This window comes from Thalassophryne amazonica, chromosome 5 (assembly GCF_902500255.1).
Source record: "Thalassophryne amazonica chromosome 5, fThaAma1.1, whole genome shotgun sequence".
Classification (NCBI taxonomy): Eukaryota; Metazoa; Chordata; class Actinopteri; order Batrachoidiformes; family Batrachoididae; genus Thalassophryne; species Thalassophryne amazonica.
Genome location: NC_047107.1, coordinates 124,957,920 through 124,984,184, shown reverse-complemented (window position 1 = coordinate 124,984,184; position 26,265 = coordinate 124,957,920). Strand labels below are relative to the sequence as shown.

General features: G+C 41.6%; 1 protein-coding gene across 2 annotated transcripts in view; it reads left to right on the top strand.

Annotated features, from left to right (window-relative positions):
* Positions 1-4,001: 4,001 nt before the first annotated feature.
* Positions 4,002-26,265, top strand: part of LOC117511271 (intraflagellar transport protein 81 homolog) — an 89,079-nt gene continuing 66,815 nt past the window's right edge. For both annotated transcript variants that reach the window (XM_034171279.1, XM_034171278.1), the window contains exons 1-10: positions 4,002-4,145; positions 7,082-7,185; positions 8,212-8,392; positions 8,486-8,575; positions 8,811-8,876; positions 9,162-9,272; positions 9,926-10,010; positions 14,193-14,356; positions 14,480-14,575; positions 16,079-16,225. In XM_034171279.1, coding sequence (XP_034027170.1) covers positions 4,002-4,145; positions 7,082-7,185; positions 8,212-8,392; positions 8,486-8,575; positions 8,811-8,876; positions 9,162-9,272; positions 9,926-10,010; positions 14,193-14,356; positions 14,480-14,575; positions 16,079-16,225 — 1,188 coding nt within the window. The remainder of the gene's footprint in view (positions 4,146-7,081; positions 7,186-8,211; positions 8,393-8,485; positions 8,576-8,810; positions 8,877-9,161; positions 9,273-9,925; positions 10,011-14,192; positions 14,357-14,479; positions 14,576-16,078; positions 16,226-26,265) is intronic.

Here is a 26,265-nt window from a genome sequence, read left to right as displayed (position 1 = left end):
TTGCAAACCCGAGGAACTGTTGCAGTTTCCTACGGCTTGTCAGTTGGGGCCAATCTCTCACCGCCGCAACCTTGGCCAGATCAGGGGCGACGGAGTTGGAGGAGATGATGAACCCCAGGAAGGACAAAGAGGTGCGGTGGAACTCGCACTTCTCGCCCTTCACAAACAGCCGGTTCTCCAACAACCGCTGCAGGACCTGATGTACATGCTGGACATGGGTCTCAGGATCCGGGGAAAAGATGAGTATATCGTCTAGATATACGAAGACGAATCGGTGCAGGAAGTCCCGCAAGACGTCATTAACCAAAGCTTGGAGCTGTTAAATTGTGACTTTGAGTTTGCAGACGTAGCCAAATTCATTTTCAGCTGAGTTGGAGAAAGTTGGGAGGAGTCGGCGTTTCCCGCTCCACACTTCTGCACTCGTAAAGTGAACATTGGTATCTGCACGAATACTAAAGGAACTGAGATCTAGAGGTGGAGGTGTTATTCCCACCCCAAGGAACTGCACCAGTGTGTTGAAGGTTTGCTGGGTGTGAACCCACACTCACCTTTTCTCCTGTCTTTGCTTCCTGCCAGCAGTACCGGATCTGACAGCTTGAGACGGTGGCCACCTGGGGACTCAGGACTTGGCGGCTCCGGTGTACTCCAGATCCACTGGCAGTGGAAATTGTGGGGGATCCGGCTCTTCACTGGACAGACGTCTTCTATCCTCGAGCCTGCTCGCACGTCACCTTTATACATTGACAGTATTCCAAATTCTGCAATTGTCTGTATTTTGTTGTGCACATTTCACAACAGTAAAGTGTTATACTTTTGGCTCATCCATTGTCCATTCATTTGCACCCCCTGTTGTGGGTCCGTGTCACTACACTTTCCCAACAGGATATCTCGGCCAGCGTCATGGATTCCGAGGGGCGTCAACCGACCATTGGACAACCAATGGAAGAGGAGGGTGCACAGGCGCCAGCAGGAGGCGTGGTTAGTGAGTTGCAGCAAATCCTCACCGCCTTCACTGTTTGGCTAGATCAAATGACCGAACAGAACACCGTACTCAATCACTCAGGTGGAAGCGCGCGCACAGGGCGCTGCTGCAGCTCCTCCTCCTGCTGTCCTGGTGCCAAATATAGACATTCCAATGGTCATGCAACGACCCCCCCCCCCCCCCCCCCCACCATCCCCTGAAGCATACATAAGTCCCCCGGAACCGTACGGAGGCTGTGTGGAGACGTGCGCAGACTTCTTGATGCAGTGTTCGCTCGTCTTCGCACAGCGTCCCGTCATGTACGCGTCGGACGCCAGCCGGGTGGCTTATGTGATTAATTTGCTTCGAGGTGAGGCACGCGCCTGGGCTATGGCGCTCTGGGAGCAGAATTCATGGCTCCTAATGACATATACTGGGTTTGTGAGGGAGTTCAGAACAGTTTTTGATCACCCAAACAGAGGCGAGACTGCTTCAACAGTGCTGCTGTCTATGAGACCGGGCGTCAGAGTGCTGCCGAGTATGCAGTCGACTTCCGCATCGCGGCTGCGAGGTCCGGCTGGAATACTGCTGCACTCCACGCCACCTTCGTAAACGGACTGTCGTCGGTCCTGAAGGAGCACCTGCTGGCTAAGGAAGAGCCGCGGGACTTGGACGGGCTTATCGACCTGGTGATATGATTAGACAATCGGTTAGATGAACGTCGACAGGAGCGAGACGAAGGATGTGGCCGGGCGTGCGCCGTCCCTCTCCCTTCCGGGTCCGAAAAGGTTCCGCCCTCCCCACGCTCCACAGCCTTGGCACTCCATGTGGTTACAGCTCCCCCTGCTGACGATGCTATGGACATGAACAGGGCCAAATTAAGAGCTTCCAATAGACAGAGGAGACTGGCCCACGGGGAGTGTTTTTTCTGCGGCTCGAGTGAGCATCTGCATAAGAACTGCCCCAAGCGGTTAAACACCAACGCCTGCCCTTAGAAACTGGGCTAAGGGTGGGCCAGGAAATTCACGTGGGACACATGCGTATATCTGCACGACTCCCAGTTATGATCCTGAGTGGGGATCTAACCCTTCAAGCCCCAGCACTGGTGGACACGGGCTCAGAAGGGAATCTGCTGGATAGCAGATGGGCAAGGGAAGTAGGGCTCCTTCTAGTGGCGCTTCCTTCACCATTGAAGGTGCGGGCACTAGATGGCACCCTTCTTCCTTTAATCACACATAAGACATTACCAGTAACTCTGGTGGTGTCTGGGAATCATCGGGAGGAGACTGAGTTTTATGTAACTCCTTCTACCTCCCGCGTCATTTTGGGTTTTCCATGGATGATTAAACACAATCCCCGGATTGATTGCCGAGATATCCTGTTGGGAAAGTGTAGTGACACGGACCCACAACAGGGGGCGCAAATGAACGGACAATGGATGAGCCAAAAGTATAACACTTTACTGTTGTGAAGTGTGCACAACGAAATACAGACAATTGCAGAATTTGGAATACTGTCAATGTATAAAGGTGACGTGCGGGCAGGCTCGAGGATAGAAGACGTCTGTCCAATGAAGAGCCGGATCCCCCACGATTTCCACTGCCAGCGGCTCTGGAGTACACCGGAGCCGCCAAGTCCTGAGTCCCCAGGTGGCCACCGTCTCCAGCTGTCAGATCTGGTACTGCTGGCAGGAAGCAAAGACAGGAGAAAATGTGAGTGTGGATTCACACCCAGCAAACCCTCAACACACCGGTGCAGTTCCTTGGGGTAGGAATAACACCTCCACCTCTAGATCTCAGTTCCTTTAGTATTTGTGCAGATACCAATGTCCACTTTACGAGTGCAGAAGTGTGGAGCGGGAAACGCCGACTCCTCCCAACTTTCTCCAACTCAGCTGAAAATGAATTTGGCTACATCTGCAAACTCAAAGTCACAATTTAACAGCTCCAAGCTTAGAAGTAAAGAAACGTTACTACTACCAGCTTAGCTGCGGAAGGCACAAAAGACGGCTGAGAGTTTACCTTCTATGGTAGATGATATCTCAGCAGCGAGGTGGAGATGCTGTCCGGCTTTATGGGATGGCTGATGAAAATGAGTGGCACCTGTCACTCCCCGCTGCTCTGATGTGGCGGCTGCGCCCTCTCGTGCCTGAAGCCCGCACTTCAGGCAGGGCGCCCTCTGGTGGTAGGCCAGCAGTACCTCCTCTTCAGCGGCCCACACAACATAAAGGTTTAAGCTACATGGAACACCTAAGAATTCTAAAACAAAAGTATGGAATTGTTTTTAAAAGGCTTCTGAATGACCAATTAGAACATTTCATGGTTAATTGGGTGATTTTTGGCTGTATTTAAGGGCTTAACTCCAAACGTTTGCTTTCTTGTGTTTAATGACTACAAATAGCAAATTTGTTGGTGACCTTGAAATTGTATAAAAACATACAAAATGAGAAACTCATAATTTTGACCTTCTTTTTAAATCTTACTACAACCCAAAATGTAAATGTAGGTAAACGTTTATATCATATATTTAGTTAATAAATGGATATTTGAACTTTTTAGAGCCTAACTTTGTTTTGTTAAATGCATCTTTCGTTCTTTAGCAGATTTCCTACACTGTTCCAGGAGAAACTGGATAATTAATCTTATAAGTTCCCTGAAACAAACTTGATTTAATGTGAAATAGTCTTCGCTTATTTGGGGGTTTAGTGGAATCCTCTATCAGTAGGTGGCGGTGTTGCCATTTCGGCGCTTTGAAATAAAAGAAGAGGAGCAGTTTCCATGGGACTGTAGACAACAAACGCTGATTTATGTTCTTTACATCAGCTAGCCAATGCTAACTAGAGAAGCTTTCTAAACTGAAATTTTCTTTCGTTTTGTTTGTTTGACATCGTCGCTACAAATTCGACATTTTCTGTTCCGTGTTTTCTTTACAGGCTTCAGGATCATCTTTCCGAGCTTTTACAGAGCTAATTTCCTGCTAACTGGGTAAACGAAGAGGACGGCCGCTGCAAGTAGTAAAATCTTTACTTTTATTTTTCAAGATGAGCGAACAGCTGAAATTCATCGTGGAACAACTTAACAGAGATCCTTTCAAGAAAAACCTAAATCTCATCACGTTCGATTCCCTTAAACCGATGCAGCTGCTGCAGACTTTGAATGACGTCCTTTTTGAAATAGATTCAAAGGTGAGCGACAAGTTTCACAACTTCTGCAACTAACGAGCGAATAAAAATACACACTGTAAGAAACGTTTCACACAAATGGCATTTCAAATTCACACAGTTTGATTCACTGATTTATTTGAAATCCAATATGTAGTTAAAAGGCAAGGTGTAAAATCACAATAGGCTACATCCAAAACTTATTTCCATTGTGGCTACTTTAGTACCTACACAGGAACAGAGATGGTCCATTTCGGATGATGGAAGTGGTGTGGCAACCAAAGCTCATTTCTATTTAAAGCAACACTGTTTCTTACAGGCCTGAAAGTGTGAAGTTTCAGGTTCAATTTTACTACCTTTGACTAGAATTTACAGTATATACTTGCTGAAAAGATGCATTATCTGAACCCTTTAAAATGATATGTTTTAAGTAGTTTAAACCATTTTTTTTTGTCGTGTACTAGAACTGGTTAAAAGAATATTTTTAGTTAGCCAGAACAGTAACAGCTTCAGCAATTTTCCCATTGGTTTAGAGCAGCCTTTCTCAAACAGTGGTCCATGGACCACTGTTGGTTCAAGAGCGACCTCTAGTGGTTTGTGAGTATATTGGTAAAATATCACACTTGGAGTAAGTATGTTCTACAACCCCTGGCAAAAATTATGGAATCACCGGCCTCGGAGGATGTTCATTCAGTTGTTTAATTTTGTAGGAAAAAAGCAGATCACAGACATGACACAAAACTAAAGTCATTTCAAATGGCAACTTTCTGGCTTTAAGAAACACTATAAGAAATCAAGAAAAAAAAACTGTGACAGTCAGTAACGGTTACTTTTTTAGACCAAGCAGAGGGAAAAAATATGGACTCACTCAATTCTGAGGAATAAATTATGGAATCACCCTGTAAATTTTCATCCCCAAAACTAACACCTGCATCAAATCAGATCTGCTTGTTAGTCTGCATCTAAAAAGGAGTGATCACACCTTGGAGAGTTGTTACACCAAGTGGACTGACATGAATCATGGCTCCAACATGAGAGATGTCAATTGAAACAAAGGAGAGGATTATCAAACTCTTAAAAGAGGGTAAATCATCACGCAGTGTTGCAAAAGATGTTGGTTGTTCACAGTCAGCTGTGTCTAAACTCTGGCCAAATACAAACAACATGGGAAGGTTGTTAAAGGCAAACATACTGGTAGACCAAGTAAGACATCAAAGCGTCAAGACAGAAAACTTTAAGCAATATGTCTCAAAAATCGAAAATGCACAACAAAACAAATGAGGAACGAATGGGAGGAAACTGGAGTCAACGTCTGTGACCGAACTGTAAGAAACCGCCTAAAGGAAATGGAATTTACATACAGAAAAGCTAAACAAAAGCCATCATTAACACCTAAACAGAAAAAAACAAGATTACAATGTGGATGACTGGATGAAAGTCATATTCAGTGATGAATCTCGAATCTGCATTGGGCAAGGTGATGATGCTGGAACTTTTGTGTGGTGCCATTCCAATGAGATTTATAAAGATGAGAACATGTAAATTTCCACAGTCATTGATGATATGGGGCTGCTTGTCAGGTAAAGGCACTGGGGAGATGGCTGTCATTACATCATCAATAAATGCACAAGTTTACGGTGATATTTTGGACACTTTTCTTATCCCATCAATTGAAAGGATGTTTGGGGATGATGAAATCATTTTTCAAGATGATAATGCATCTTGCCATAGAGCAAAAACTGTGAAAACATTCCTTGCAAAAAGACACATAGGGTCAATGTCATGGCCTGCAAATAGTACGGATCTTAATCCAATTGAAAATCTTTGGTGGAAGTTGAAGAAAATGGTCCATGACAAGGCTCCAACCTGCAAAGCTGATCTGGCAACAGCAATCAGAGAAAGTTGGAGCCAGATTGATGAAGAGTACTGCTTGTCACTCATTAAGTCCATGCCTCAGAGACTACAAGCTGTTATAAAAGCCAGAGGTGGTGCAACAAAACACTAGTGATGTGTTGGAGCGTTCTTTTGTTTTTCATGATTCCATAATTTTTTCCTCCGAATTGAGTGATTCCATATTTTTTCCCTCTGCTTGGTCTAAAAAAGTAACCGTTACTGACTGCCACAGTTTTTTTTCCTGATTTCTTATAGTGTTTCTTAAAGCCAGAAAGTTGCCATTTGAAATGACTTTAGTTTTGTGTCATGTCTGTGATCTGCTTTTTTTTCTACAAAATTAAACAACTGAATGAACATCCGCCGAGGCCGGTGATTCCATAATTTTTGCCAGGGGTTGTGAATCACTGAAAGTGATGCTCAAACTGTTTAAAATGACTCCAAGGCCTAAAAGATCGATAGATAAAAGATATGTATTATTTTCATTATTAAATAAAGTCATATGAAAATTATTGTTGTTTTTAGATATTTGGGGAGCTTGGTGGTCTGAGATTTTTTTTTTTAAGGTTAAGTGGTCCTTGGTGTGAAAAAAATTGAGAAACTCTGGTTTAAATTAATTAAAATCCATCTGAAATTTTTATATGTGGTTTCAACCCAGTTTTAAGTGGGTGTGTTGTGTAAAGGCAGTATACACACTGTGTGGCACTTTTCCATTTGAAGCAGATGCACAAAGCACTTTATAATGATATTCCTCATTCACCTGTACACATCAGTGTTGTGGTGCTGCTGTGAAAAGCACTCAGCTTCACACGGGGACCAACGTGGGATGAAGGACCTCGTTCAAATAGACGCGAGTGACACATTTTCATGTGTGGTTGAGGCATTAAACCTGTGACCATCTGGCCACAAGCGTACTTCTCAGACCTTTATGTGACCACTTCTTTAACATTTCTCAATATTGCGCAACATTTTAATGCCAGTTTCTGAAATAATATAGAATAGGATGTTTTTTTCCTATTATTTACGTGACAGTGGTGAACTATGCATCATGCTGTGTTTCTTGTTTTCAGCAACCTATAGATATCCGTGAAGAAGCGGTGGAACAAACTGTGAAGAGATTGTGTGCTATGCTGGGGATGCTGAAATACAAACCTCCTGGCAGCCTATCCGATGTGTAAGTGCTAGCTGCAGTGAGTGGGGATTAAAATTCTCTCACATATTTGTGTTTTTGCTTCAGATGATCAGCAGCGATACTCAAGTGTGTGAACTGATTTTCATAAATTTTTAAAGATCACAGGAGTTAAGTCTCTTTTTTCTCATTGTATTTTCTTTGTTGGGAGACCAGGTGGTCCAATGCCAAATAGCCTTTATAGACACTCATGTGCTGCACTTACGCTCTTATTTTTACTCAGAATATGTTGTAATTTTTGAGTTATTAGGGAAAAAAATAGCAAAACATCTCTTCTTATAAAGGGGTAGTTGCCTTTGCCTTTAAGTGTACTGTCAGCAGCAAGGCTTTTGTAAATATGTTTGTTTGTACAGTATACGTATGCATGTTTGCAGAAAAACCTGATCCAGAAAAATACATACATACAATACAATACATACATACAGAAAAACCTCCATCCCTTCATTTTTGCTTGTTGGCACAATATCTCAAGAACCAATTAACCAATTTTATTCATATTTAGCATAAGGCTGTACTTGGGTGATCCCCCAACACCTTGTATTACTGATTTGTGGGAACCGGGGGGATATGTCATCTCCTGATGACTCTTGTTAATTACTGCTGAAAATGATAATTTGATTAGCTGATTTCTTGATCAACAGAAATTTAGACAAACACATTGATAGTTTATCAATGAAAACTGTTGCTTGTTTGGGTTTCTTTGTCATGATTTGTTGCTTTTCCCACTTCACTGTAATTTAGAATTGGCTAACTTGCGTTTTGGAGTGTTTGTGAGACAAGACTCCTGAAGGTGTGACATTTGTCTCTGGGAAATAAAAAGAAGGTAGTTCCTGACATTTCAAGATCTAGACATCACGACCCTTTATAACAATAACACAGTGAGGAACTGTCCTTTGCAGAAGTATCAGATTTAAACAACATGCTATTTTAGCTTAGTGATGTTTGTGTTGCAGCGACTTTTGTTACAGAGACATTGTCACTGTTTGCTCTTGGTCTTCTTACCTCATACAGGAGCACCTTCAGACAGGGTCTGGTGATGGGCAGCAAGCCTGTGATCCACCCTATCCTCTACTGGCTGCTCCAGAGGGTCCCTGAGCTCAAGAAGAGGGCTTACCTCGCTCGGTTTTTAGTGAAACTGGAGATTCCTCAGGACTTCCTACAAGATGACGTCGTCAATGACTCTTATCAACAGGTTTGTTATTACAATTTATTTTGTTTGTTTGTGAGATGTTCATAATTGAATGGGCAAAAGAGAACATGCCTTAATATTCTTGTTTATTCACAGTATGAAGAGATGGTTGAAATATTTAAGACGTATCACAAAGAGTGTGAACAGATGAGGACTGCTGGTTTCTCTACCGCAGAAATCAGAAGGGTAAAAATCCAAAAGTTGTTAGATATTATTGAAGTTTCTGTGTAGGCTCTCAGTTGTCCAGGTGGTTTCCATAGTAGAGAAGCTTAAATCTTCGACTGGAAGTCTGTTTATTCTTTATTTGATTTCATGCATCATAACTGCGTTTTTGTTTTTTTGTTGTTTTTTTTTATAATAAATCGCCATCTGACACACAGTTGACAAATCACTTCTTTAGTAACCTTCTCTTTCTTCACAGGACATTAGCACAATGGAAGAAGAGAAGGTGCAGCTTACTAAACGTGTGGAGAGGTTGAGGAAGAAGGTAAGTCAGAACATCTGAAGAGAAGCTTTCACTCTTACAAAACCCTTTAGGGTGGTTTGAAAATGACCCCTTATATACATGGACAGCTTCCCTAATAGACCTGAGAGGCATCTGATAAGCTTCAAGGCTTTTCTCTTTAACACGCCTGTAAGTAACGAGGTGCTGATTTCATGGTTCATATTCATAGTCTCTGCCAAAAGGTGAAACCTGATTCTGGTAGGGGTGTTTGGGTATTTCTGCTGGCCTGTTTTAGGGCTTCATCATAATAATTTGTGGATCCACCAGGTGGAGACAGTGTCTGTTTATCAGCCGATGCTTGAACAAGCCAGACAGCTGCGTATGGAGAAGGACAGAGAGGAGTCACTCATTCATCAGAAACAACAACAGGAGAACCAGGTAATGCCTGTGATGATTACCTCTGATTTATTAGCACATTTTCTCTCCATTGTGTATTTTAAGGAGCCATCAGTACTTCATGGTCAAGTCAAACAGTGTGCTGTCAGCTGAGATTTCGAGGACAAAGTTTCATCTGAAGTATCTTGGTTGGAATAGTTTTTGGTCACTGTATGTATAGATCTTTTATTTATTGATTTGTGTTTTTACAGAATCAAATACTCAATTATAATAATAATAATAATAATAACAACTATAATATTACAGCTTTTGTTATTTTGTTCTAAACTGCATCAGCTGTTCTTTACTGAGTTTCCAAGCAGTGCAGCACATGATCCAAGCCAACAGGAATAGGTAGCTTCTAAGAAAACTCATTTATTCACATTAGAGATTTCATTAGCTGATGAATAACGTGATGTAATTTGAGCAACAAAACAACAGCATGAATAAATATAAAACAAATATCAGATATCTCAGTCTTATTTTTATTCATCTGGAAAATATTTTTAACATGCTGTAATTTGTCATGGATGCAGTTGACCAGCTTGCTTATGTGACTGATTCAAGCAGATTTACTGAGACAATTCTGAGTACATGCTCCACGTTAGTTGATTTTCTCATGCTTCCTGTTTTCGTGATCACATTCATGTGTTCAGCTGTTTCAGACAGAACAGAGACTACAGAGGCTGCAGCAGCAGTTGAAGGATTTGCGACATACAGCAGCAGATACCAATCCAGACAGTGAGTATTCATACCCAGCGGGGGTCACATCAGGATAGAAGTTCAAGAACACAGCAGAGAGTCAGAGGCCTCTCAGCTGGTACATTGAGATGTAATCAGTTTTATTATACAGTGTTTTTTCAGACCATGTTTTCCTTGACCTTTGACCAGACTATCAATCAATCAATCAATCAATTTTTTATATAGCGCCAAATCACAACAAACAGTTGCCCCAAGGCGCTTTATATTGTAAGGCAAGGCCATACAATAATTATGTAACCCCAACGGTCAAAACGACCCCCTGTGAGCAAGCACTTGGCTACAGTGGGAAGGAAAAACTCCCTTTTAACAGGAAGAAACCTCCAGCAGAACCAGGCTCAGGGAGGGGCAGTCTTCTGCTGGGACTGGTTGGGGCTGAGGGAGAGAACCAGGAAAAAGACATGCTGTGGAGGGGAGCAGAGATCGATCACTAATGATTAAATGCAGAGTGGTGCATATAGAGCAAAAAGAGAAAGAAACAGTGCATCATGGGAACCCCCCAGCAGTCTACGTCTATAGCAGCATAACTAAGGGATGGTTCAGGGTCACCTGATCCAGCCCTAACTATAAGCTTTAGCAAAAGGAAATTTTAAGCTTAATCTTAAAAGTAGAGAGGGTGTCTGTCTCCCTGATCTGAATTGGGAGCTGGTTCCACAGGAGAGGAGCCTGAAAGCTGAAGGCTCTGCCTCCCATTCTACTCTTACAAACCCTAGGAACTACAAGTAAGCCTGCAGTCTGAGAGCGAAGCGCTCTATTGGGGTGATATGGTACTACGAGGTCCCTAAGATAAGATGGGACCTGATTGTTCAAAACCTTATAAGTAAGAAGAAGAATTTTAAATTCTATTCTAGAATTAACAGGAAGCCAATGAAGAGAGGCCAATATGGGTGAGATATGCTCTCTCCTTCTAGTCCCCGTCAGTACTCTAGCTGCAGCATTTTGAATTAACTGAAGGCTTTTTAGGGAACTTTTAGGACAACCTGATAATAATGAATTACAATAGTCCAGCCTAGAGGAAATAAATGCATGAATTAGTTTATTAGTTAATCACTCTGAGACAAGACCTTTCTGATTTTAGAGATATTGCGTAAATGCAAAAAAGCAGTCCTACATATTTGTTTAATATGCGCTTTGAATGACATATCCTGATCAAAAATGACTCCAAGATTTCTCACAGTATTACTAGAGGTCAGGGTAATGCCATCCAGAGTAAGGATCTGGTTAGACACCATGTTTCTAAGATTTGTGGGGCCAAGTACAATAACTTCAGTTTTATCTGAGTTTAAAAGCAGGAAATTAGAGGTCATCCATGTCTTTATGTCTGTAAGACAATCCTGCAGTTTAGCTAATTGGTGTGTGTCCTCTGGCTTCATGGATAGATAAAGCTGGGTATGAAAATTTAAGCAATACCGTCTAATAATACTGCCTAAGGGAAGCATGTATAAAGTGAATAAAATTGGTCCTAGCACAGAACCTTGTGGAACTCCATAATTAACTTTAGTCTGTGAAGAAGATTCCCCATTTACATGAACAAATTGTAATCTATTAGACAAATATGATTCAAACCACCGCAGCGCAGTGCCTTTAATACCTATGGCATGCTCTAATCTCTGTAATAAAATTTTATGGTCAACAGTATCAAAAGCAGCACTGAGGTCTAACAGAACAAGCACAGAGATGAGTCCACTGTCCGAGGCCATAAGAAGATCATTTGTAACCTTCACTAATGCTGTTTCTGTACTATGATGAATTCTAAAACCTGACTGAAACTCTTCAAATAGACCATTCCTCTGCAGATGATCAGTTAGCTGTTTTACAACTACCCTTTCAAGAATTTTTGAGAGAAAAGGAAGGTTGGAGATTGGCCTATAATTAGCTAAGATAGCTGGGTCAAGTGATGGCTTTTAAGTAATGGTTAATTACTGCCACCTTAAAAGCCTGTGGTACATAGCCAACTAACAAAGATAGATTGATCATATTTAAGATCGAAGCATTAAATAATGGTAGGGCTTCCTTGAGCAGCCTGGTAGGAATGGGGTCTAATAAACATGTTGATGGTTTGGATGAAGTAACTAATGAAAATAACTCAGACAGAACAATCGGAGAGAAAGAGTCTAACCAAATACCGGCATCACTGAAAGCAGCCAAAGATAACGATACGTCTTTGGGATGGTTATGAGTAATTTTTTCTCTAATAGTTAAAATTTTGTTAGCAAAGAAAGTCATGAAGTCATTACTAGTTAAAGTTAATGGAATACTCAGCTCAATAGAGCTCTGACTCTTTGTCAGCCTGGCTACAGTGCTGAAAAGAAACCTGGGGTTGTTCTTATTTTCTTCAATAGTGATGAGTAGAAGATGTCCTAGCTTTACGGAGGGCTTTTTTATAGAGCAACAGACTCTTTTTCCAGGCTAAGTGAAGATCTTCTAAATTAGTGAGACGCCATTTCCTCTCCAACTTACGGGTTATCTGCTTTAAGCTACGAGTTTGTGAGTTATACCACGGAGTCAGACACTTCTGATTTAAAGCTCTCTTTTTTAGAGGAGCTACAGCATCCAAAGTTGTCTTCAATGAGGATGTAAAACTATTGATGAGATACTCTATCTCACTTACAGAGTTTAGGTAGCTACTCTGCACTGTGTTGGTATATGGCATTAGAGAACATAAAGAAGGAATCATATCCTTAAACCTAGTTACAGCGCTTTCTGAAAGACTTCTAGTGTAATGAAACTTATTCCCCACTGCTGGGTAGTCCATCAGAGTAAATGTAAATGTTATTAAGAAATGATCAGACAGAAGGGAGTTTTCAGGGAATACTGTTAAGTCTTCTATTTCCATACCATAAGTCAGAACAAGATCTAAGATATGATTAAAGTGGTGGGTGGACTCATTTACTTTTGAGCAAAGCCAATAGAGTCTAATAATAGATTAAATGCAGTGTTGAGGCTGTCATTCTCAGCATCTGTGTGGATGTTAAAATCGCCCACTATAATTATCTTATCTGAGCTAAGCACTAAGTCAGACAAAAGGTCTGAAAATTCACAGAGAAACTCACAGTAACGACCAGGTGGACGATAGATAATAACAAATAAAACTGGTTTTTGGGACTTCCAATTTGGATGGACAAGACTAAGAGTCAAGCTTTCAAATGAATTAAAGCTCTGTCTGGGTTTTTGATTAATTAATAAGCTGGAATGGAAGATTGCTGCTAATCCTCCTCCTCGGCCCGTGCTACGAGCATTCTGACAGTTAGTGTGACTCGGGGGTGTTGACTCATTTAAACTACATATTCATCCTGCTGTAACCAGGTTTCTGTAAGGCAGAATAAATCAATATGTTGATCAATTATTATATCATTTACCAACAGGGACTTAGAAGAGAGAGACCTAATGTTTAATAGACCACATTTAACTGTTTTAGTCTGTGGTGCAGTTGAAGGTGCTATATTATTTTTTCTTTTTGAATTTTTATGCTTAAATAGATTTTTGCTGGTTATTGGTAGTCTGGGAGCAGGCACCGTCTCTACGGGGATGGGGTAATGAGGGGATGGCAGGGGGAGAGAAGCTGCAGAGAGGTGTGTAAGACTACAACTCTGCTTCCTGGTCCCAACCCTGGATAGTCACGGTTTGGAGGATCTAAGAAAATTGGCCAGATTTCTAGAAATGAGAGCTGCTCCATCCAAAGTGGGATGGATGCCGTCTCTCCTAACAAGACCAGGTTTTCCCCAGAAGCTTTGCCAATTATCTATGAAGCCCACCTCATTTTTTGGACACCACTCAGACAGCCAGCAATTCAAGGAGAACATGCGGCTAAACATGTCACTCCCGGTCCGATTGGGGAGGGGCCCAGAGAAAACTACTCCAAGACTACTCCAAAATCAAATCACCTCTGAATATCTATCAAAGTAATATTCCCACCAGGTTTGAGGGAAATTCTTTTAGCCGTTTTTGATGTATCTTGTCCATAGAAACACACACACGCCGGTGAAAACAGCACCGTACTCACTGCATTGTCAAACGCACAGGGTAATAAATGCATGTTGTGCAATATGTAAGTGGTGTGTTTTTAGTGCCGGTGATGTTTTGCTTTGAGTAATCAGAGCTGTCTGATGAACTGTTGCCCACAGTCTCTATCAAATTGCTTAATAAAAACTCTGTGTGTCTCAGTCTTAATGAATAGACTGGAAGAGGACGTCAAGATCAACACCTACATGGTGTCTGAGAAACTGCCCAGAGAGCTGGAGGCTATGAGGCGCATGGTGCAGTACCTTCAGAAGATGGTGTCAGAACCTGCTGTGGGCCAGGACGACCTCCAGGAGCTGTGGAACAAGGTCAGGAAGGGGACGTAATGCTATTTGGAGACAGCTATGACTTTAGTTATTAAAAAAGGAAAAACAAATTCACGTCATAACTCTCCACAACATGCACGCTGACTGTTGTTTTCTCTGTCACAGATTAAGGATGTTGAGTCTCAGATAAACCATCTTATGGAGAAGAGGATGATGAGAAATGACCCTATGGAAGACAAACTGTCTCTTTACAGACAACAGGTGCTCACTCTACTCTGTTTTTTTTGTTGTTGTTGTTGTTTTGCTCCTTTGTGTGCTGTGTTCCGGGCTGCTGATTTGTGACGTTAAAGATGAGATGTGGTGCAAAGGTTCGCTCATAGAGAAGGTCAGTGCCATGATCTCCTGGAAGGTAGTGACAGGGATGAAGAATGTCTGATCTTTCTTTCTCTTTCTCTGACAGATGAGCTTGTGTGGCACAAAGTCTAAAATTAGGATAAAAATTTAGGTGATAGGTTTCATTATTTTCAAGCTTGGATCAAATCTTAGTTTTTAGACCCTTAACTCTAATTTTAAATAACTCTAAATTAAATAAATATAATTTAGGTGCAATGTTTTGAGCTTGAAAATAATATAATTTAAAAAATGTAAACACATAAACACATATATGTTTTCATAGCATTTATTTATGAGAGTCTATTTATATATACAAAATAAAAGTGATAGATAACAGGTGTCCAACACATGAGAGCTCGGTGGTGTATTTTATTTTATTTTTATAAATATAATATGCTGTTTAAGCCAGTTCAGACCAGTTTGAAATTATTTCAAAAATAACTTTAAATCCAGTTTAAAGCAGCACTTTAAACATGTCTGACTTTGTTGCTGAACAAATCAAAACCCATTTAAAAGCAATGGTACTTTTCAGTCATTTAAAAAATATGTCTATTTATTTATTTTTAGATTAACATTTTTTTGCTTGACATTTCACCCACAAAAACAAATAAGTAGCATCATGAACGTGTGACTTTTCTGTATATAAGCTACACCGAAGTATAAATCACAGGACCTCCCAAAGTAATTCAAAAATAAAATAAATACGACATACTCTTGAACATGATACTAACTGGTTTTAACCAGTTTAAAACATGTTTGAAGCTTCTTAAGAACAGGTGACTTCCCTCTGGTGTGTTTGTGTGAAAAGTCCCAAGTTTCCAGATACAATTGTACAAAAAGGAAGCGGGTGGGTGGGGCAGTGCCGGTTGGACAGTTTTTTGACAAAATGAGAAAGGTGAGGTGAGAGGTGGTTTTAGACTGTGCAGAGGAAGGATGCAGGGTATATCTGGAGAAGGATGCTGAGGATGGAGACCAAAAAGGAGATTTGTGGATGTGGTGAAGGGAGACCATGTAGATGGTTGGTGTGATAGAGGAAAATCCAGGGAACAGGGTGAGATGTTGACAGATAATCTGCAGCTGGAAGAAGAAAACACAGCTATGTCTAGGTGATTTTATTCTGTTTCATACTTTAACTATTGTATAACAGTTTAAAGCCAGTCAACACTACTCAGTGTCTTACAGTGAGAAGATCATGGTTTAAGGTCCCCCAGAGCTGAGTTCCTTTCTGTTTAGTGTTGACATATTTTCTGTATGTCCGTGCATGTTTTTCTGGAAAATGTTACATTTCAGTGCCTTTGCGTTCACGCTGGCTTTAATGTCTGTATATAAAGGGATTTTTCAAATAATTCTGCTATAATATGATATTTGCAGGCTTCAATCATTGTTCGCAAGAAGGAGGCGAAGGCAGAGGAGCTTCAGGAAGCCAGGGAGGACCTAGCGGCAGCAGAGAGGGAGCTGCAACAGAGAACCAAGCGGACACAACCTTCTGATGGAGAAGAAGTCATCCGGGGTGATGAGGTACACTACTGCAAGCACTTCTTATGGCTTAATGTGCCTCTTTTGTCAAAATGGCATGGCAGTCAGTATCAGGTAGTCATCAGTTTGTCACATCACGTTGATATTACTGGCATGTCTTACATGATAGTTTAACAGTGTTCCTGATATTCCTGCCAGAGGCCAGAAAAGAAACATTTTGGCTGTGATTTATGTTCAGTTTCTGTCAGGTTTGAGGTCACTGCAAACATTAGTGACATTAAGGCCGGCTTTATCCGAGTGCGCTGTTGTAAATTTTTCAAACCACAGAAAGCTCAATAGGCTATTTCTGTTCTTACCCAAACAGAGACAGACTCGCTGTCTTATGTCACTCGTCCCTTGTTCCTGCTCTCCCCCGTGTTCTCATGCGGAGCCAAAAATAGAAAGTAATGGAGAATACCCAGAAGAAGGAACTGTTTAGGACAAGCTGGAGTCTTTCCAAATTTTGAATGTGCCGTAATCGTTTTTTCTAATCCAAGTCGACAGATTACATAAAACATAATTAGCTCCCATGAAGATGATGTTCTGCTCTTTTAAACCTTGTTTGTTTGCCATGAGCAGTCATGCTGGGGACTTGTTGGACAGAATGCTTCAAACTTAAAAATATGGTTGGTCTGATTCAGAAGAGCTTGAGCAAACGTTTGTTTACAGCAGCCGTTGCAAAAGCAGACATTCAGTCATTTGGTGTCTTTCATATTTAATGACAATTAATTGTTATCACAGGGCTGGGGTCATCAATAAGATTTCAGTGGAGACAAACAACATTTGGACAAACCATTCATTTTCAACGCTGATTGTGTTTTTTCTTTAGCATTTTCTTTCTCTTTTTGGACTAATTTAAGTTCTCACTTAGACTTTCTTGTGGCATAAGCAACTAGCAAATGATACAAAAACCAAGCCTAACAAGTAAAATTATGAATGAAATGGTAAGGGTATGAGAGGGTGAAACAGTCTTCATCTGGAACACTGCTGTGGATTTTGGCCTAACACACAGAGGACCAGTGACTAATGCTGTGAAATGCATAAACTGTAATAAATTTAAAAGATACCAAGAGATATTCTAGATGTTCTAGGACCCCCTGTGACTTGACCCACATGTGTTGGTTGTATCTCAAATTGTCCAACTAGTGGCATACCTTTTTTGATATAATCTCAAAGATTTTGAATTTGAAATCTGCCCCTCTCCTCACCCCACACACATAGCTATTTTTGGCTGCTCTCCCTTCCTTCCCATTCCCCCACCCCCCTGTGTTATCAAAATGTCAGTGACCTAAAGGAGCCTTTACTTATTTGCTCGCACGCCTGAGAATTTTGCTTTTGAAAGAATCACCTGTGCCACCTTCAAGTCAGGCCTGGTTGCATGATCTCTGCTTCCTTTGAAACTGGAAAAAAAATCAAGTACACACTCAGAGGCTCCTCTGGTAGAGGAGCCTTGTCTCATCAGACCAGAGAATTTTGTTTCTCATGGTCTGAGAGTCCTTCAGGTGCCTTTTGGCAAACTCCAGGTGGACTGCCATGTGCCTTTTACTAAGAAGTGGCTTCCATCTGGCCACAGAGATGGTTGTCCTTCTGGAAGGTTCTCCTCTCTCCTCAGAGGAATGCTGGAACTCGGACAGAGTGACCATCAGGGTCTTGGTCACCTCCCTGACTGAGGCCCTTCTCCCCTGATCACTCAGTTTAGACGGGTGGCCAGCTCTAGGAAGAGTCCTGGTGGATCCGAACTTCTTCGATTTACAGATGATGGAGGCACCTGAATTTACCCCAGGTGGACTTCAGTTAAGCTGTAGAAACATCTCCCGGTTGATCAGTGGAAACAGGATGTACCTGAGCTCAATTTGAGCTTCATGGCAAAGGCTGTGTATGTACATGTGATTTCTTAGTTTTATTTTTAATAAATTTGCAAAAATCAAAAAAAAAAAAAAAAAAAAAACCTTTTCACATTGTCATTATGGGGTATTGTGTGTAGAATTTTTGAGGAAAAATGAATTTTATCTATTATTGGAATAAGGCTGTAACATAACAAAATGTGGAAAAAGTGAAACATTTTGAAGGATTTTTTTGGTGTGTGAAGTATCTCTCACCTGGGGAAATCTCTCCATAATGTAACAGAGTGAAATTGGGATGATTTCAATCTTGACCATGCTTTGCTGTCTGTCTGCCTGCCCCTGGTTCTTTTTGTTTTCTTTTCTTTTTTATCTTAAAGTGTGTTTTGTCTTGTTTTCTTTGTGTCTTTAGTTTTCCTATGTTCTGTTTTGGGGGTTTGTTTTTGTACATTCGTCTATAGTATTTACTGTTCAATAAAATATATTGATTAAAAAAAGGATAACTAGCAAGCCTGTCCAGTCTCTGTTGGTAACGAGACCATGACAGAGTTACACAAGAGAACAGCATTAATAATAGAAAGGTGCACTGCACATACCACTTGAGGATTCTCTGTTGGGGCCACGAAATAACAGCTGGTTGGCTGCATTCAGCCACTTGGCCACCATTGGATGGTGGCCTTGGCAGAGGGGTTCTGGTAAACGGGTGGTAGTCCTATGATCACATGCTGTGGGGGGGTGACTTTTTGTAATAGCTTGGTGTTGAGTCACATTAATGTCCTTGAGGTCAGAACTGGTTCCGTTGATGAGGCAAATGACGTATGAAATTACAGTGTCTTTCATGCTGTTCTCCTCTGAGGCCTCTTAAGCTGCACTCAGTCCCTGTAGATCTGTGCTGTCCCGTTCCTGACCTTCACCTCTGACCCATCTGTGTGTGTGGGAAAATGGAGATGTGAATTTTCCTAGAGTTTACCAGTTTTCAGAGACAAACCTTTAAACTGCTAAATATAACATTTGTCCATCAGTTTATTATTATTGCATTTCTTTGGGGTTTTTGTAACTCATAGTCACACTAAATCTGAAGTTTGTGCAACTTCTGGTTCTGTGGTTTGATGTATTTCAAAGTGAAATATGATTTCTAGTGGTCTTCATGTTTGATTGTTGGAAAGGAGATGGGATTTGGTAAGCGCGCGCGCGCACACACACACACACCTTTTTTTAAACTGAGTATTTCTCATTAATGTCCTTCACTCTCACTGTTAGACTATTCTCCTAAATATGGATAATTTGGAAAAAATTTCATGATTCTTGGTTCACATGTACACTCAACAAAAATATAAATGCAACACTTTTGGTTTTGCTCCCATTTTGTATGAGATGAACTCAAAGATCTAAAACTTTTTCCACATACACAGTATCACCATTTCCCTCAAATATTGTTCACAAACCAGTCTAAATCTGTGATAGTGAGCACTTCTCCTTTGCTGAGATAATCCATCCCACCTCACAGGTGTGCCATATCAAGATGCTGATTAGACACCATGATTAGTGCACAGGTGTGCCTTAGACTGCCCACAATAAAAGGCCACTCTGAAAGGTGCAGTTTTATCACACAGCACAATGCCACAGATGTCACAAGATTTGAGGGAGCGTGCAATTGGCATGCTGACAGCAGGAATGTCAACCAAAGCTGTTGCTTGTGTATTGAATGTTCATTTCTCTACCATAAGCTGTCTCCAAAGGCGTTTCAGAGAATTTGGCAGTACATCCAACCAGCCTCACAACCGCAGACCACATGTAACCACACCAGCCCAGGACCTCCACATCCAGCATGTTCACCTCCAAGATCGTCTGAGACCAGCCACTCGGACAGCTGCTGAAACAATCGGTTTGCGTAACCAAAGAATTTCTGCACAAACTGTCAGAAACGTCTCAGGGAAGCTCATCTGCATGCTCGTCATCCTCATCGGGGTCTCGACCTGACTCCAGTTTGTCATCGTAACCGACTTGAGTGGGCAAATGCTCACATTCGCTGGCGTTTGGCACGTTGGAGAGGTGTTCTCTTCACGGATGAATCCCGGTTCACACTGTCCAGGGCAGATGGCAGACAGCGTGTGTGGCGTCGTGTGGGTGAGCGGTTTTCTGATGTCAATGTTGTGGATCGAGTGGCCCATGGTGGCGGTGGGGTTATGGTATGGGCAGGCGTCTGTTATGGACGAAGAACACAGGTGCATTTTATTGATGGCATTTTGAATGCACAAAGATACCGTGACGAGATCCTGAGGCCCATTGTTGTGCCATACATCCAAGAACATCACCTCATGTTGCAGCAGGATAATGCACGGCCCCGTGTTGCAAGGATCTGTACACAATTCTTGGAAGCTGAAAATGTCCCAGTTCTTGCATGGCCAGCATACTCACTGGACATGTCACCCATTGAGCATGTTTGGGATGCTCTGGACCGGCGTATACGACAGCGTGTACCAGTTCCTGCCAATATCCAGCAACTTCGCACAGCCATTGAAGAGGAGTGGACCAACATTCCACAGGCCACAATTGACAACCTGATTAACTCTATGCGAAGGAGATGTGTTGCACTGCATGAGGCAAATGGTGGTCACACCAGATACTGACTGGTATCCCCCCCAATAAAACAAAACTGCACCTTTCAGAGTGGCCTTTTATTGTGGGCAGTCTAAGGCACACCTGTGCACTAATCATGGTGTCTAATCAGCATCTTGATATGGCACACCTGTGAGGTGGGATGGATTATCTCAGCAAAGGAGAAGTGCTCACTATCACAGATTTAGACTGGTTTGTGAACAATATTTGAAGGAAATGGTGATATTGTGTATGTGGAAAAAGTTTTAGATCTTTGAGTTCATCTCATACAAAATGGGAGCAAAACCAAAAGTGTTGCGTTTATATTTTGTTGAGTGTATAAACCCAAATCAGAAAAAGCTGGAACGTGTTGCGAGGGGGGGCAGTGATTCTTAATATACTTTGGCTTCTATTTCACTGGAGACTGAATCCAAAATATTTCATGTTTTTTTTTGTGGTCAGTTTCATTTCATTTGTAAATATACATCTATTTAATGCCTTCAGCACATTCCAAAAAAGTTTATACGTATCAATTTATGGCTAGTAATAAGTAAAAAACAAACAAACCTATACATTAAAAGCCAAGCGGCCTCTGTGTACGTGTAGGTATGCGTGCGGGTGTGTACCTTCGAACATGGACAAACGGGACAGCTGACATTTGCCATTTGCTATCATTATGTATTTTGATCAAGGATGAACGCCACCAAAACGGAATGTTAGGACTAATATTTTTGGAGAAATTACGGTTATTACAACAACAATGAACAATGGATGTTGATAATTGCATTCTGGACTCACACCACATTCCAAATCATTATAGAAACATTCCATAATTTATTACCACCCTTGGAAAATGTTTGCTACCTATTTTATAAACACTACCCAATCTATAGCCCGTGGATCCTCACGGGCAATGCACTACTTGATAAATAATGATGTTATTTCAAACAGGTGATGTCAACAAGTGATTGTAATCATAAGATTTCTCTCTATGTAGTGCATAATGTCATTAAGTGATTCAAGGAATCTGGAGGAATTTGAATGCATAAAGTACAAAGGTTGAAGCCTAAGATGAACACCCGTGAGCTCCAATCCCTCAGGCAGCAAGCACTACATCAGGAACCATCATTCATCAATAGCTGCTATAACCACTTGTGCAAGGGAAACCTTTTTGTCAAGTACTACAATACAGACTTAGATTCACAAATGTCACTTAAAGCTTTACTGTGCAAAAAAGAAGCCTCATATTAAGGAAGTAAAGTAACTTAACTGTCATTGTACACACATATATACAATGAAATTTGTCCTCTGCATTCAACCCATCCTAATTGCAGTTAGGCACAATCCAACCACTAGGCACAGTGGTTCAGCCACAGCACCTAGTTTGGGCATCACAGTGGAAATGTGTATTGTGGTCAGGTGAATTAGTATTCCAGACTTTTTTTGTAGCGGGGGTGCCTTGTGCTGCTGACAAAAAAACAAAAAAGGACCACCCACACTGTTATCAGCAACAAGTTTAAAAGCCAGGGGGTCTCTCAGTGGATTAGGTTGTGTCAGTACCGTTGTCAGTTATTAATGCAGAAATGTATAGTGACATTGTGAAGCAACATATGCTGCGATATCTTTTCTAGGGACGTCTATGTATTTTTTCAACAAGACAATGCAAAACCACATTCTGCACACATTACAAAGACAGGGCTGCAGAAGAAATTAGGGCGGGTACTAGATCGGCCTGTCTGCAGTCCCGACCAGTCCCCATCAGAGAATGTATGGTGAATTTTGAACGATGATGACCCTGTACTGTTGCAGACCTTAAGAAGTGTTTGCAGAAAGAATGAAACAAAATAACAAACAAAACACTTCATTGCTAGGTATCCTCAATGCCAAAAATGTTTTTAAATGTTGTTGGAAGGAATGGCGACATTGCAAAGTCTTAAGTGCCTCAGCATCCCAACTTTTTATTTACAGTATTTATTTATTTTGAATGTGTTGCAGGCCTTAAATGCAGGAATGGATACATACAGTATTAACAAATGAAAGAAAGTTGATCAGAAAAAATATCTTAGGTTCATATTGTCTGCAATGAAATAGAAGTCAAAGGAAATGTGAGAATCACTGTGTTGTTTTTCTGTTTTGTTTTGTTTTTTACATTTTCCATACATTCCAACTTTTTCTCATTTGGGTTGTATTATGTAAAACAAAATAGAAAAAAAATGTTGAAAAACAAAAATGTTTTTGTGTTGCAGAAGAAATACTTAATGAAACAGTGGAAACTTGTTCCTAAATATTTATTCTCAACCTAGTGAAAATACTGTGTGTAGTTAAGTCTCTTGTTCTGTCTTTAACACCAGGATCTTACACTTTGACAATGACATACTTGGGTTTAAAAGTGCAACATGCATCACCTTTACATTTGATCTTAAAAGTGGCTGAAATAATGAGAGGAAGCTTTTTGTCGAGACAAAGAGGGCACTTGAGTCTATAGATCAGTAACATTAAAGGAGCATGTTCTGTCAAACACAGCTTATCAGACTCCTCCGTAGTGATTTTGGGCCGTTGGCCACAGTGGAGTTGATCGTTTTATCAGAGGTATTTTCCATTCTGCTGGCCGTGTGTCATCACATACCTCCCACCAACTGCAGGATCTCTCTGAGAGAGATGACTGCATCTGCTCGTCATTGGATGGCAACATTGGTAACATGAAACCACTTTATCAACACTTTGGCTAAATTTAGTCTTCTGAAATGATTCAAGGAACATTCTGTATGAATGTTTTTTGACACCTCCACCAAGGAGGTTGTTCCCAGATTGTTAGCAAGATTCCTGTGAATCAATTATATCCAGTATTGTTGATGGTTGGATCAACGTGAAATAAAGTAAGTTATTACAGCTTTTCCCATTTTCACTTGGATCTGCATGTTGATTTGGCATACGTTTCACACCGGATGCCCTTCCTGATGCAACTCCAGAGGAGCGGTCTTGAACCAGGAACCATCTGCCCTACACTCTTCTGCATTAAGCGCTTGGCCACCCCCCTGCCTGGATCAATATGGAATGAAAACATAAAATTTGTGGGTGGTGGTGGGCACAGATAACAAGAAGTGGAGCCAGGAAACAAAAACAACTCTTTAAACTCTTTAAATTCAGCAATAGATCCTTCCTACCTGATTTTTATGAACTGGTGCAAATGCTGAACCTTACACAATTTGATGAAAATGTTGGGTCTATAGTGAAAGACATACCATAACATTTTGAGGTAGGTCTGCATGAAGGGATGGAGCAGGTAAAAAAAAAAAATTGATTATGAAATCAGTTTATGGAAAACTTCAACATTTATGGTGCATCTAGAATGAAAAGGTGAATATTTGGCTGGGATATGCACTGTGTGCACGCTCTTTCAGTTTTGAAATGCAGCTCCAGTGTTTAGAATATCTGCATCACTTCATGTTTCTGTTGACCTTTGCGTATTCGAGTGGACATTTGTGTGCAAGTACGTATGTCTGAAAGAAGTGTGTTATGGCTGCACTGCCAGTTGTGCTGTCGGCAACCGTATGCAGTCTCAATGTGCTAATTCCACCCTCAGCCGTGGCTGCCCTTGATGTCCCAAAAATACACAAAGAATAAACGTACACACACATGCACACAGAGCTTTGTAGGTCCCCAAAGGACACGGAGCACGTTCTGTGATTTCTGGGCCTGTTCTCTCGTGTCCATGTACATTTATAGCTGCTCTTCATTGTGAAGGAGTTCCATTGTGTCCCAGCAGAGACAAGTCGGAGTGGCGAGTAACTGAATATCCACTTAAATCAGTTTTAGTCTGCCAGATGAAGCCGTTTGTCCTACATAGCTGGCTGTGAACCTGAAAGGATCGCATGACGGGTTTGGAACCTGGTGTGACCTTCAGGCCATCGGCTGCAGGCACTTCTGTTCTCTGATCCTTCCCCTCCCCTTATTTCTCTGCAGAGACAAAGGTGTATGGGAAACGTTATCAAAATAGAAATTGTATCTGAGTTTATCCATATATCCTCTACCTCTTGCAGTGAAATATGGTCAGGGTTTCATCATATCCTGACAGCTGAATCTGCCAGCTGCTTTGAGTGGTTGTATAAGTTTGATCCTCCTGCCAGGATGTTGGGCATCTTTGGTGGCAAGGTTCTGGTGGCTGATCCACCAGTCAGCTGCAAATCACCAAATCTCACCAAGGTTTCAAAGGTGGTGAAGCAACTGAAGGCAGTGAAGGCTGAAAGGATTTTTGGTATCAGGGCTGAACATCTTCAGGCAGGAGGAGATATTGTTCTCCTGTCATTGCTTCCATTTGGGATACAGCTATTATCCCAGCAGACTGGAAGAAAGGCTATGTTATTCCTCTCTGAAAAGGAAAGGATGATTGGTGGCATGATGGAATAGAGTTTAGCACTCTTGCCTTAGAGTAACAAGGTCCAGAGTTTGAGACCACTAATCCTTCTGTGTGGAATTTAAATGTTCTTTCTATTTGCTCATGCCTTCCTTGAACCCTTGATGAAGGTAGAGTTTTCAGAAGTAGAGCGTGTCCATAGACACCAGGCTGTGGCTGCCCACTGCTCCTTGTGGTTAGATTGTGTCTAAATATAATTGGAATGGTTTAAATGCAGTGAACAAATTTCGTTGTACAGTGCACGCCAAAGAGCTCATTCTTTGTCTCATCAGACCAGAGAATTTTGTTTCTCATGGTCAGAGAGTCCTTCAGGTGCCTTTTGGCAAACTCTGTGTTAAACACCATCATCCCTGACATTGTCCACAAAAAAAACTCTCCAACCTGTCTGTGCCAGCTCCCACCTTTCAGTGGATCTCCAACTTCCTGATGGACAGGACACAGCAGGTCAGACTGGGGACCATCACATCCAGCACACGGACAATCAGCACTGGCACCCCTCTGGGGTGTATGCTATCCCCACTGTTCTTCTCCCTCTTATACAAATGACTGCACCTCAGGGAACTCCTCTGTTAAACTCCTTAAATTTGCAGATGACACCACCATCACTAGACTCATCCAGGATGGTGATGAGGCTGCATACAGACAGGAGGTGGAACAGTTGGTCCTCTGGTGTGGTCAGAACAACCTGGACCTGAAACCGCTCAAGACTGTGGAGATGACAGTGGACTTCAGGATAAAACCACCATCAACAACACTGTGCCTACTGTGGACCATCTCCCATGATCTGAAGTGGACCTCCCACATAGACTCCATCAGGAAAAAGGCACAGCAGAGGACTTTCTCAGACAGCTCAGGAAGTTCAACCTGCCGCAGGAACTGCTCATTATCTTTTACACATCTATCATCCAGTCTGTCCTGTGCATCTCCATCTCTGTTTGTTCTGTCTGCTTCCAAACATGACAGATACTGACTTCAACAAACTGTCAGGTCTGCAAAAAAAAATCATCAGAGCCAGCCTGCCCTCCATCCAGTACTTATACCTGTCCAGGACAAGGAAGTGAGCTGGTAGCATGTCTGCAGACCCCTCACACGCTGGACACTCACTGTTTAAACTCCTCCCCTCTGGTCAACATTACAGAGCTCTGTTCGTCAAAACAACCAGACACAGGAACAGTTTCTTTCCACAGGCC